The 11,478-nt window shown below is 39.7% G+C and overlaps 1 protein-coding gene across 1 annotated transcript; it reads right to left on the reverse strand.

The window, feature by feature from the left end:
- Window positions 1-3,691: 3,691 nt before the first annotated feature.
- LOC147628991 (UDP-glucuronate 4-epimerase 1-like) lies at window positions 3,692-7,912 on the reverse strand. The gene is made up of 12 exons (XM_086812188.1): window positions 7,353-7,912; window positions 6,877-6,982; window positions 6,391-6,563; window positions 6,213-6,306; window positions 5,938-6,024; window positions 5,542-5,607; window positions 5,397-5,456; window positions 5,247-5,311; window positions 5,032-5,110; window positions 4,674-4,915; window positions 4,417-4,491; window positions 3,692-4,280 (listed from the first exon to the last, which is right to left on the reverse strand). Exons 1-12 carry the CDS (start codon window positions 7,523-7,525, stop codon window positions 4,163-4,165), a joined length of 1,338 nt encoding a protein of 445 aa, XP_086668314.1. The 5' UTR covers window positions 7,526-7,912; the 3' UTR covers window positions 3,692-4,162.
- Between the last annotated feature and the right edge of the window lie 3,566 nt (window positions 7,913-11,478).

Genomic DNA, 11,478 nt, shown 5'->3' on the forward strand with positions numbered 1-11,478 from the left:
TTTGAGAACACACCTTTGCAAAGAGATGAAGACTGTCTCTATGGATCAATATCAGAAAGATTATCGATATCATGCTATTGCAGGATAGGAGAAGTGCCAGCACTGGTCGCAGAAGAGCAAGAGTATGAGAAAATAGTTGCACAAAAAAAAAAGCCAAGAGCTTCTAAAAGTCGTGCTATAAATAATGCATGTGGAAGTGCTTTATCTCTCAGTCTTTACACGTGGCAGGCATACATTGAACGGCCGCCCACATTCTTTCACACGTGTGATCACGTGTCACTCATGCATTCGATCATTATCATTGCATGCCACGTGCACCTAACGACATTACTTATGACGTCATCATGCTGCATCACACCTACTTAAGGTGTGACCTCTTCTATTAAACCTTAAATCGTCGAATTTAGCGGTGAGCTCTTCTAAAACAACAGGTCTTATTTTCGCCTATCTTCATCGCCGTGATCTGCTCTTATTTTCACCTATCTTCATCTACACCACCTCATCTATTCATTCTTATGGACGAATTTTTTGCTGAGAGTAAGTTTTCATTTCTCAATCCAATATTTAACAACTCCAACACCTTCTTCCACTAGTAAGAACACTATAATGCGAGGATAGCACTCTACACACTTATAGGTTCTCCCCTCGCGTGATTGATACACGTACTTGTTAAATAAGCATTTAACATGTATAAAAGTATTATTATGCATTTTGGAGTTTCCTTGATTATGAATTCAATACAATGCGATGTGGAGGATTCTGGATGTCTTCCTATCGCGTTGTAGTGATTTCTATCCAAAAAAATTTCCTTGTTTATCATTTGAGCTGATTTTGTGTATTGTAGTTTCTTTTATTGTGAATTCTGTACAACACGATGTGAGGTTTAAATGTGTTGGATGTCTGTCTATCGCATTGTAGTGATTTTTATCCAAAAAGTTTCCCTTAGTTATTTGAGCTGATTTTGTGTTTTGGAGTTTCCTTGATTGCAAATTCAATACAACGCGAAGTGAGGGATTAAATGTGTTGGATGTTTGCCTATCATGTTGTAGTGATTTTTATCCAAAAAGTTCTTCTTATTAGTTATTTGAGCCAATTTTTCGTGTTGGAGTTTCCTTGATTATAAATTCAATACAACGCGATATGGAAGATTGAATGTATTGCATGTCTGCCTATAGCGTTGTAGTGGTGATTTTTATCCAAAATGTTTTCCTTCTTAGTCATTTGAGTTGATTTTGTCTATTGTTGTTTTATTAATTATGAATTTAGTACAAGGCGATGTGAGGGATTGAATGTGTTGAATGTCTGTCTATCGCGTTGGAGTGATTTTTATCCAAAAAGTTTTCTTTATTAGTCATTTGAGCCGATTTTGCATGTTGGAGTTTCCTTGATTGTGAATTCAATATAACACGATGTGGGAGGATTGAATGTGTTGAATGTCTGCCTATCGCATTATAGTGATTTTCATCCAAAATGTTTTTCTTGTTAGTCATTTGAGTCGATTTTGCGTGTTGTCTTATTGATTATGAATTCAATAGAAGAACACGTTGTGAAGGAATGAATGTGTTTGATGTCTCTCTATTGCTTTGTATTGATTTTTATCCAAAAGTTTTTTTTGTTAGTCATTTGAGCTACCCGTTTGTTTTTGTTGTAGATGGCACAAACAAAGTGAACCGCAAGGACTTCCTCATCCAAAGATCCTATAAAATAGATCAGAAAGCTGAACCGAACAAAAATATATCCAACCTTAGATGAATGAGGACTTGAAGATACGAGTAACATAGGTCCATTCTACGTGAACTGTGAAAGATGCAGAGGCACATGCAAAGCGCAATTTCGAAGCTCCCATTCCAATGCCTTGTCAAATCCATTTGCAAAAGGAACCACATCAGTATGCATTAGTAAGATTCGATGCTGGGTTGCTTACAAGAGACTGCCAAGTATTGGCTTATTGAATATTTTTAGGATAGCTACGTTCTAACTATCCATGCACACAAAGTGAACGTGATATCAAAAGACATGTACTCCCTAAGACTTCTTAGGTTCAGATATGACAAGACTCTAGAGCTACTTCAACTCATTGACACAAATATGAAATGTATCCTGAAAATCCCTCCCCTAAGGAAAAGAGTTATCGTCACTGAAGAGACAAAGGTCAATCATTCACATGACACACAACTTGACGCACAAAAAGACCAATAACGAAACTAGAAATAGAGAGTATTGGAAGGGCGAGTAATGAAGCCGTTTGTCTAGAATTGCATAATGTTAACATTGAAACTAAGGTATTTGGTCCCCTCCTCCGTTGTGAAGCTTCTTGTGCGAAACACTCCTCTATACTTCCCTTTCGATGTGGAAAAGATTGATGTCTTATCCAGAATGCACAACAAGATCAACCACAAAGTTATGCAAGCTATTTTAAGGTTTGCTATGTCCATGTGATTGACTTTAATTTAAAGTATTATGCGTTCTCTTGACCATTAATTAACTACCACCCACATTCGAAAGTTACTAATACAATGCCACGTGCTAACAATACAACTTCGACTAGATGCTCCACACGTTCTTCAACCGTACTTGCTAGATCTTCTAAATGTAACCTCATCTCAAGAACTCAATGCTGCCAAAAACCCTGCGCTCACCCAATCAATTCAAGTCCTTTATAATGGATTTTGATGGATTTTCTAGAGTAGACAACACAAGCTACGCTTCTCAAGTCTTATCTTCTCAAGTCTTATCTTCTTCTTTTGATGGATTTTCTAGAGTAGAAGGCATAGGCTCTATCCTTCATGCCATCTCCAAACAAGCCATTACATAAAGGAACTTTTCAAGCTGTTGTCTACATAACGAGGGAGATTCCTTTGATGAGAAAAATCCTATAGCAGTGCTGAATTCTCGAACCCCAACTAGAGTTTTATTCTAGATTGCGTTCTCTCTCTTTCCCTCTCTCTCTCTCTCTCTCTCCACATCTCTATTACTCCTACGCTACACACATAAATTGAAGACTTCCAGATCTAGTCCTAATCTGAACAGCAAGCTCTACCCTTTTCAGCATCCTCTTGGATACACCACAAACTCCTTACTATCTACATTACGGTAAGCTTATCATATCACAAGCAGCCCCACTCATTAAAGCCAAGTCTCAAATAACACAATCAGTACTGTCGCACCACATATACAAGCTGCACCCATCTTTAAATGACAACCGTCCTCTCCTTGGGCTTATGTCCACTTCTTCGCGTATCCTGTTGTCTACCTGTCGGACATCCAGGATGGAAGGGCAATCTTGCCTGTCCAACTCATCAAAGCAGAGTCTCAAATAACACAATCTCTACTGTAGTAACTACAATTCATAAGCGTATATACAAGCTTCGCTCATCTTTAAATCAGAACCATGCTCTCCTTGGGCTCATGTCCAGTTCTCCTGGTATCCTGTTCTCCACCTGTCAGACATCCAAGGTGGAAGGGCAATCTTGCCTGTCCAACGTCCCTCCAATGACATGTGCAGGGGTATGTTGTGTAACCATGAAGTCATCCACAGAAATACATCTGGCAACTGTTCATTTCAAACATATTCACAAAGTACACATATGGTGCATGCAAGAACCATACAGCGCCTACCCGTGGACGACACCTAGCAATCTTTTCAATTGCAAGAAGAAGAGTCTATAGGGGACAATACATAACTTCACAGTTTTTTCCATGCTGCTCTTCACTTAAAAATAGTGAGCAGAGCAGAGAAAAATCTTATTTATACGCAGAACCAAGAATAGCAATTTTTTCAAGTGCCAAATAGAAAAGAGTGTATATTTATAGGGTACATAACATACCTTAACAGTTTTCCCCATCATGCTCTTTACTCAATAATAGTGAGCTGAGCAGAGGACAATCTTATTTCATATCTAGCACTGTCCATCCCCCCTGCTTGTTATGCAGAAGTCCCATGTACATAGCAAAAATAATATGAATAGCAAGCAATACACAACCATCTCAACCCCCCCGGCCCAGCGCCCGGGGGGGCAAATGATGACATTGTTGGGCCCACGAAATAGCGCAGAGCAGTATGCCAGCCAGTTACAATTTGGGGCAGCCGCTTTCACCCATTCTAACCGCCGGAAAGGAACCAAACAAATAAATGTATATGCACATCTGTGTTTGTACATCATCAGTAAGGTTTGTAGCCCTTTAGCATGTCTTCATGATCGCCTCCATGCTTGTAGTAAGATTTGTACCATTTCACAAACAGCTGCAGGCCTGTATCCAAGTCTGTTGTTGGGTTGTATCTGGAAACAAAGGACCGGTCCCCAACACCCAGGTGAGAAGACATAGATTAAGACCAGAGAATGAAATGATATGAATAAGAAAATACACAACAAACTCATGAATATTGCTTCAGAGAGTAAGAAGACATCTACTTACCCAAGTGCAATCTGAGCTTTTGTAACATTTGCATGTGTGAACATAACATCACCTGTAGCTGGCATTGGTATGACACTGAGGCAGCAAGCATGCAAATCAATCGATATGGAACAAATCTATCTATATCACACACATACATATGTGCACACGCATATAAACATATGAGTATACTTACATGCACATACATATGAATGTATAAGTACATACATACGAACATATATGATCTCAACTATGAGGGTTAAGCACCCAGAGCTTACTTTCGTTTGGCTTTCTTCTTGAGATGCTTCTCTAGAATACCAACAAAATCGCCCACTTTAACAGGCTGCGTGTTGCCAAGATTGAAGATCCGAAACTGTGCCTTTTTCCGCTTCTTTCCATCACTTCCCGTACTAGGAAGCGCTGTATCCAGAGAAGCAACGCAGCCTTTGACTATATCATCGATGAATGTGAAGTCTCGCGCCAACTCTTCACCATGTGGACCCTGAAAGATCTTTATGGGCTGCAAACCACAGCATAGTTATCTGACCAAACCAGGGTCCATCCGTACAGCACACTTCATGAATATACCATAAGTAGTGATGCAATTAAGATTCATTAAATTTAAATAAGATCTACCTGGCCCTCCACAATATTCCTGGTAAAGGAGAAGTAGGCCATGTCCGGCCTCCCCCAAGGGCCGTACACAGTGAAAAACCTGCACAAGCAGTCCGCCAATAATGCTTAACTCATCATTAGATAGAGGTTAAAGCTTTTGCTTTTTTATGTATTTAAACAGGCCTTGATCTGCATCCTATCCTGACATCAAGCTATAAGACAAAAAAAGGACGAACCTCAGTGCTGTAATCGAAAGCCCGTAAATGTGATTGTATGTATGAGCCAGAACTTCGTCAGCTTTCTACAGCAGAACATGCGTCGAAACTAAGAGACTACACAACCATTTGCTTGACTAGACGAAAGAATACTACTCCCAATAGACTTACCTTGGTGGCTGCATACAAGCTTGCTGGGTGATCAGTCCTATCATCCTCAGAAAAAGGGACCTGAAAAAAACCGATCAGTATGATTGGATTTCCCATAATTATACCATCTGTTGCAAGACATGCGCATCTAGATAGCGGAGAATACCCTGGAGTTCAAGCCATACACACTACTTGATGAGGCATAAACAATAGCCGGCTGTGGGCTGCTAGTCTGCAAAATATATGACAAAACCAACGGTGACCAAATGCATGTATTAAGCCCAATATGTAATTTCAGCTTATGTTTCCAACACCACATGCATGTGAGGCCTCATCTAGCTCCAACTAAGAAAATGTGCTCCAGCATTGGCCATCAAGGATGGATGGCCAATCTTGGCATGGGCTGGGATTGTTGTGCAATCACTGATCCTCAGGGACATAAGAAGGCACATGAGATAATACACGTCACACATCATCCAGGTAAAAATTCATGTGCAGAACAGCAGCACAATGTGAACTAAGGGTATTCTATAAGCAAGCAGCCAAGAGTGTGCCTACTAACCTTGCATTGCTCAAGCAGAGTGACAAACCCACCAACATTACTGTGAACGTATGCTAATGGGTTTTTCACTGCATACCGAACTCCTGCCTGCACAGCATGTAGCACACAATTAGCCACAGAGTCGTGCTCTTTTCTTCCTCATGTCAGACAAATTAAATTCAAAACATAACATGTGCATAACCAGGTCAAATGCAAACATACATGGTAAATCAACATATTATACCGATTAAATAAACATTTAAAATCATCAACTATACAGGTCTTGGGACGCATACCTGAGCAGCTAAGTGAAGCACATGAGTGAAATAAACAAGGCCAAAGAGCTTCGAGAGAAGAGCTTGATCATTGAGATCCCCTTCTACAATGAATCTGATAGAGAGATATACAATTAACACACCATACACCTTCAAAAATCAAGCCTCACATGTAGTAATAAGGGCCAATATTACTCACATGCCAGCCTTGTGCAGATTTGCCGCCCGAGCCCTTTTCAAGGCAACTGGATAGTAGTCATTGAAGTTGTCTAGCCCTACCACTCCATCTCCACGACTCTTCAATGCTAGCGATACATGTGAGCCCACAAAACCGGCCGCTCCTGTCACAAGTACCGTCATTTGGCCACCCTCCTGAGCAATAAAGACCCAACTCACAAAAAAACCCAAGTAACCCAACCCAAGTAAACATGATTAATTTAGGAGAAATTCCTGTGAACATTATTAATGAAGGACAAATCCTAAATCCTGATTCTATGAATGTAGCACTAATCACGGAAGAAACCAGAAAAGCAAATTCTCATCTATGATTCTACTTGTGTAAGACCCATTACAGAAGAACAGAGAAAAGCCCCATTCCAACAGAAACCAGTGCATCCTTACTCTCCGAGATAACCGAAGTAGGAAAAGGTGCAGATCGGGTCCATTATGACTATGTCATTTATACCTGCCTAGCAGCGGATTGTAGTACTGCCTTCTTCCAAGCTGCGGAGGAGCAACCAAAATATAGACCAGTGTAGACAGGTAGTTCTTGAAAGAAACACCCCCAAGCTCTGAAGAAACGCCAAAAAGAACGGTCAGATGAAGCAATCATGGTCAAAAATCTTCTAAACGGAGAGAAGAGATGCAGGCAGGCAGGGCAGTTTTAGCATAGAATCTAATCTAGATCCTCTAGACATCTGGGAAGGCAATATCAGCAGTGCATCTAATCTGTATCCTCCAAAAAAAACAGACAGATGAAATGCAGATAGGAAGGGTAATTTTAGCAAAAGCTCTTGCTGCAATGGGAGGCGAAATCCGGAAGAAATCTGCTAAAAAGGAAGACGAGCCATTTGGCAGATTATTACGAGGAGAAATGAAGACACAGAAAGAGAAGACAGATTGAGCGTGAAATGTAGCAAAAGCAACAGATAGATATCATACACAATGGCCAGAAATGAGAAGAAGCAGATAGTCTTGAGCCAGTTTGAATGCCGCAGAGTTACGCGGCTGATGTAGTAGTAGTGGTGGTGGTTGGCCCGCGCCTTGTGGTAGCTATCGGCCTCTAAAAGCTTCACCAGATGCGAAGGCAGCAAAGACGATCCCTTGGACGCCATCGCCAACAGGAGAAAAAGAAGAGGAAACCCTAGTTCATACGCCAATGCAACATCTGCATAGACCTTCCATCGCTGCCATTACTAAGCATTTCCTGCATTCCTTTGAATGCCAAACATGTGTTCCAATCTCGCCTGGCCGCTTCAAGCAATCGACGCTGAAATCGCTTCAGAAACCCTGATGGGCTGTGTTTATCAGAGCGATGGCTATGTCTATGGCTATTGCGACGGCGATGCTTGTGGTTATGGCGATGGCCGTCAGCCAGCAAGTCAAAGACACCCCTGAGGCCTCTACGCGAAACCCAAAAACACGCTTTATCAGAAACCCTAACAGGCTGGTTCTCACCAGAGCTCTGCCTGGCTCAGAGAGAAAGGAAGAAAGAGTAAATGGAAAGGAAGAAGAGAGGAGAAAATAAAGAATTGCGATTAAGGACTAATTACATTTTGACCTAATTAATCTGTTTTATTAACTTACTTACCTGCATTCGTTAATGCTTAAAATTACAGTACATGTGCATGCATCTGCCTTTCACCTCACATGGCCTACACGTGAGATGTTTCAATCCATTAAAAGTATTGTGGAGAGGGACCTTGGGTGGGGCATTGTAATTTTGCTCTTCTTTTGCTTCCTCTACTTGATCCATGTCATACATCTATACCATTGATCATGTCAATACTCCACACATCAATCTATAAATCTCCACCATTGATCGAAATCGGGCATATGCTCCACCATCAATCGAGATCGAGCACATGCTCCACCGAAAACTGACTTACCTCATTCCATAGTAGGAAGTTGAAGCTTTGCCAATGAGATTTTAAAAACCCTACACGACACGCACACTTTTGCTTGATCTTCTTGCATGGAGCTAATGTACTATTGAAGCCTAACCTTGAGAATGCTACTAGCCTTCAAAAGATAACATCAACTTCCTTACCGCCAGATGTGACATCAAAAAACATAACCATGTCATTCTCACACTCCACTCCAAAATGATGTTGCTCACTTCAAAATGGTCTCATTTTGGAATTGAACATATGATGGAAAGGCAACCTTCCACTTTCAAGGCCCCCACTTTCCTAGCACGCGTGGCAAAAGAGAGAAACAAGTTTCATGCGTGAGTTTTTCAAGCTCTTTCGCCACCAACTACAAACCACCTCGACTACTATGCACGCTTGCAAAAACCCCTATAATCTATTGCAAAACCAGAACAAATACTTCAACACCAAGATAGGCCTACTTCATGAATGCATCAACCTATGTTTTCCACATGAACTAAAACCATGTAGATGGTAGCCAAAACTCTTACTCGCATGAACAGTTCCTAACATGCCCTTGTAGTGGCCCATGTGAGGGTGGTAATCAAGAGAGCAAGGTTGTTATACCCCAGTGATCAACAAAAATTATATAATGGTGATAAAGGACTGGGTTGAAGCATCTTCATGGATGATGTAATAGAATAGATGCATCAAAGGTTACATGTCATCATTTTGTATTAGCAAGCCTTCTAAACTTGGTGGTGAAAAGACTCATTTAACCTACGTGTTGAAATGCATGAGCTGGAAGTGTTCCTACATGAATTCGCCATCATTGAAGCATGTGATTATTCACATGAATGATCTTCACTTGGACTTATTATCCAAATGAAGATTATTCACGTGAATGATCTTCACTTAGGCTTATTATCCAAATGAAGATTTAGTTGGATCCTACTAGATAGAATATTGCATTATTAACCTTACTATACATGGAAGAAAGGACGTTATGTGTTCCTCCTTTTTATAACAACATAGGGGAAAAAAACTTATGATATGAGACTCTTAATGCCATTAAGAAAGATCTCTTCCTTGTAATACTACCTACCATCTAGCTCTTTAAACATGTTTCGAAAAATATTATAGCTAAATCTTCCAAGAAGGAAAGAACTTGTAATAATTTTCACACACAAGTATTGAAGAAGACCTTTATTTTAAGAAATGTAAATATATATATTTTTGGCTTTATCACATCCCCACACCTCTTAAGCATGACACCTAGATGGTATTTGAACATGTATTTTTTTGTTGCACGTCTTCTTGTCTTTTTTTAATACACATCAATTTGTATATTTTTCCAAGAGACTTTGCATGTAAATCTCAGTTCATTTATGTTTAAACTAAATCATTCAAAACATGAGCTTGTATCATGGATTAACATGTATAAAGGTTCCAAACATCCCAACTTGCTAGCATGTATGAAAGGATTTGATGGATTTAGTGGTAGCATTATTTGCAATAAGAAGTGCTCCATCCCCAAGGCGGTGGCCTAGTGGATAAGACTTTAGACTTTCTACTACAGGAGGTCTTGGGTTTAAATCCTCTTGGGGACATCTTATACTAAGGGTGTGTTCACTTGCAAGTGGGCACATAGGTAGCCATCCACACACCTTAGGCCATCATCGTTTAATCGTCATGGCGCTTGCTTCCACCTCCCTCTTCGGGGCGAACATGCGGTGACATAAGTGTGCAATGCTTGCCCTTTAAGCTCATGCTCTGGATTAGGGACGATGGTTGCCATGGACAGATTGTGACTCAACTTGCGACGCTCAAATCTACCAAAATTGTGTAGGGTGTTCACTCTAATCAGTCGAGTGACTAACTTGTGGGGTTCGTCTTGCGGTTTGTCCATTGCCTATATAAAAAATGGCCAATGTTTGGAAGGGTAGTATCCCCCTTTATGGTGCTTGGGTGTATGTGTGTGTGTGTGTGTGTGTGTGTGTGTGTGTAGCCGGGTGAAACTCCCATGTGTGACTAGGAATGGAATAAGACCTCATGGAAAAAAAAAGTGCTCCAGAATGCATGCATGTCATCATGAAAGTGGTAACATTCATTCGCCCACAATTGTTGTGTTTTATACACATACATTTTCAACTTCTTGTTGTCTTTATAAAGGCTAAGAACAAACTTGCCCAATGTGAAGAGTATCATCGCGAAAATTTTATGTCAAGCCAATATATTTCTTTGTATGTGTCCTAAAAAGGCACATATTATAAGAAGCTCCAAATTTGATTAGTTATACAGCCATAAATTTACATTAATAAAAACATTGCATTTGTAAAATTCATATAAGGGTGGCATGATGGAGATCTTTAGCTACATCATCTGGATAGGAGGGCATAACTTTATGAAGAAGGCAACCACTTTAAAGGGCAATATAATAGTGCTCTCTATTTGTAAGATAAATGGCATATATCACGATGTATTCTTTCCAAGACCTATTGTATGCACAACTTGATTCATGAATGTTTAGCCTAAGTTCATATATAGACCATGAACACCATAGTATCAGTATCATTGATTAATGTGTATAGTGCAATGGTAAGTATAACTTTCATGCATGTCATATGTGTTTCCTTTTTGCACGAGCAAGGTTTAAATGACTTCATTGGTGAAATGGTCTACAAAAGCAAACAAAAAAAATGTCTTAGAATGTATTAATTTTGTGTTTTGTAAATATTATTTCAATTTCTCATTGCCTTTATAAAAAAGCATGTTTAAACTAAGTAATATTAATTGCAAAATTGTAGCCAAGTCTTGCCCTTTCCTTTTTTGGGCATAAACGATTAAAAATATAGCAATTCTATCAATTGAGTTTGGGTTTATGAGAAGCTATAAATCACATCAAATGATGGCTAATTTAAAAATGTTACATTTGTAAAATTATATATTGAAGTACATAACACTATAAGGAGCTAAGAGCTACACACGACACTAGGAAGTAATGCCACAAATAAGTAAGAGGGCACTGTGTTGAGTAAAAGGGGAAGGCAAGTGGTACAAAAGAAGTGGTTGAATAAACAATAATGGGTGGTGAAATTAAAAGGCACCATGAAGGTCCCACCATGGTGAATTCATGGACACAAAGGTAGTTAAGCTTAAAAAGTATAATATAAATGCAATTTCTCTTTGGAATTTTA

The sequence above is a fragment of the Cibotium barometz genome, chromosome 18, assembly GCF_041138505.1.
Source record: "Cibotium barometz isolate CiBa-2024 chromosome 18, ASM4113850v1, whole genome shotgun sequence".
Classification (NCBI taxonomy): domain Eukaryota; kingdom Viridiplantae; phylum Streptophyta; class Polypodiopsida; order Cyatheales; family Cibotiaceae; genus Cibotium; species Cibotium barometz.

Excerpts from the sequence above, each read along its gene's own strand:
- LOC147628991 (XM_086812188.1), bottom strand. The coding sequence starts at position 7,525 with ATGGCGTCCAAGGGATCGTCTTTGCTGCCTTCGCATCTGGTGAAGCTT. Across the intron at positions 5,457-5,541 it reads TGTATGGCTTGAACTCCAGG|GTCCCTTTTTCTGAGGATGA; the intron begins GTATTCTCCGCT and ends GGTTTTTTTCAG. Across the intron at positions 4,281-4,416 it reads AAAGCTCAGATTGCACTTGG|ATACAACCCAACAACAGACT; the intron begins GTAAGTAGATGT and ends CTTTGTTTCCAG.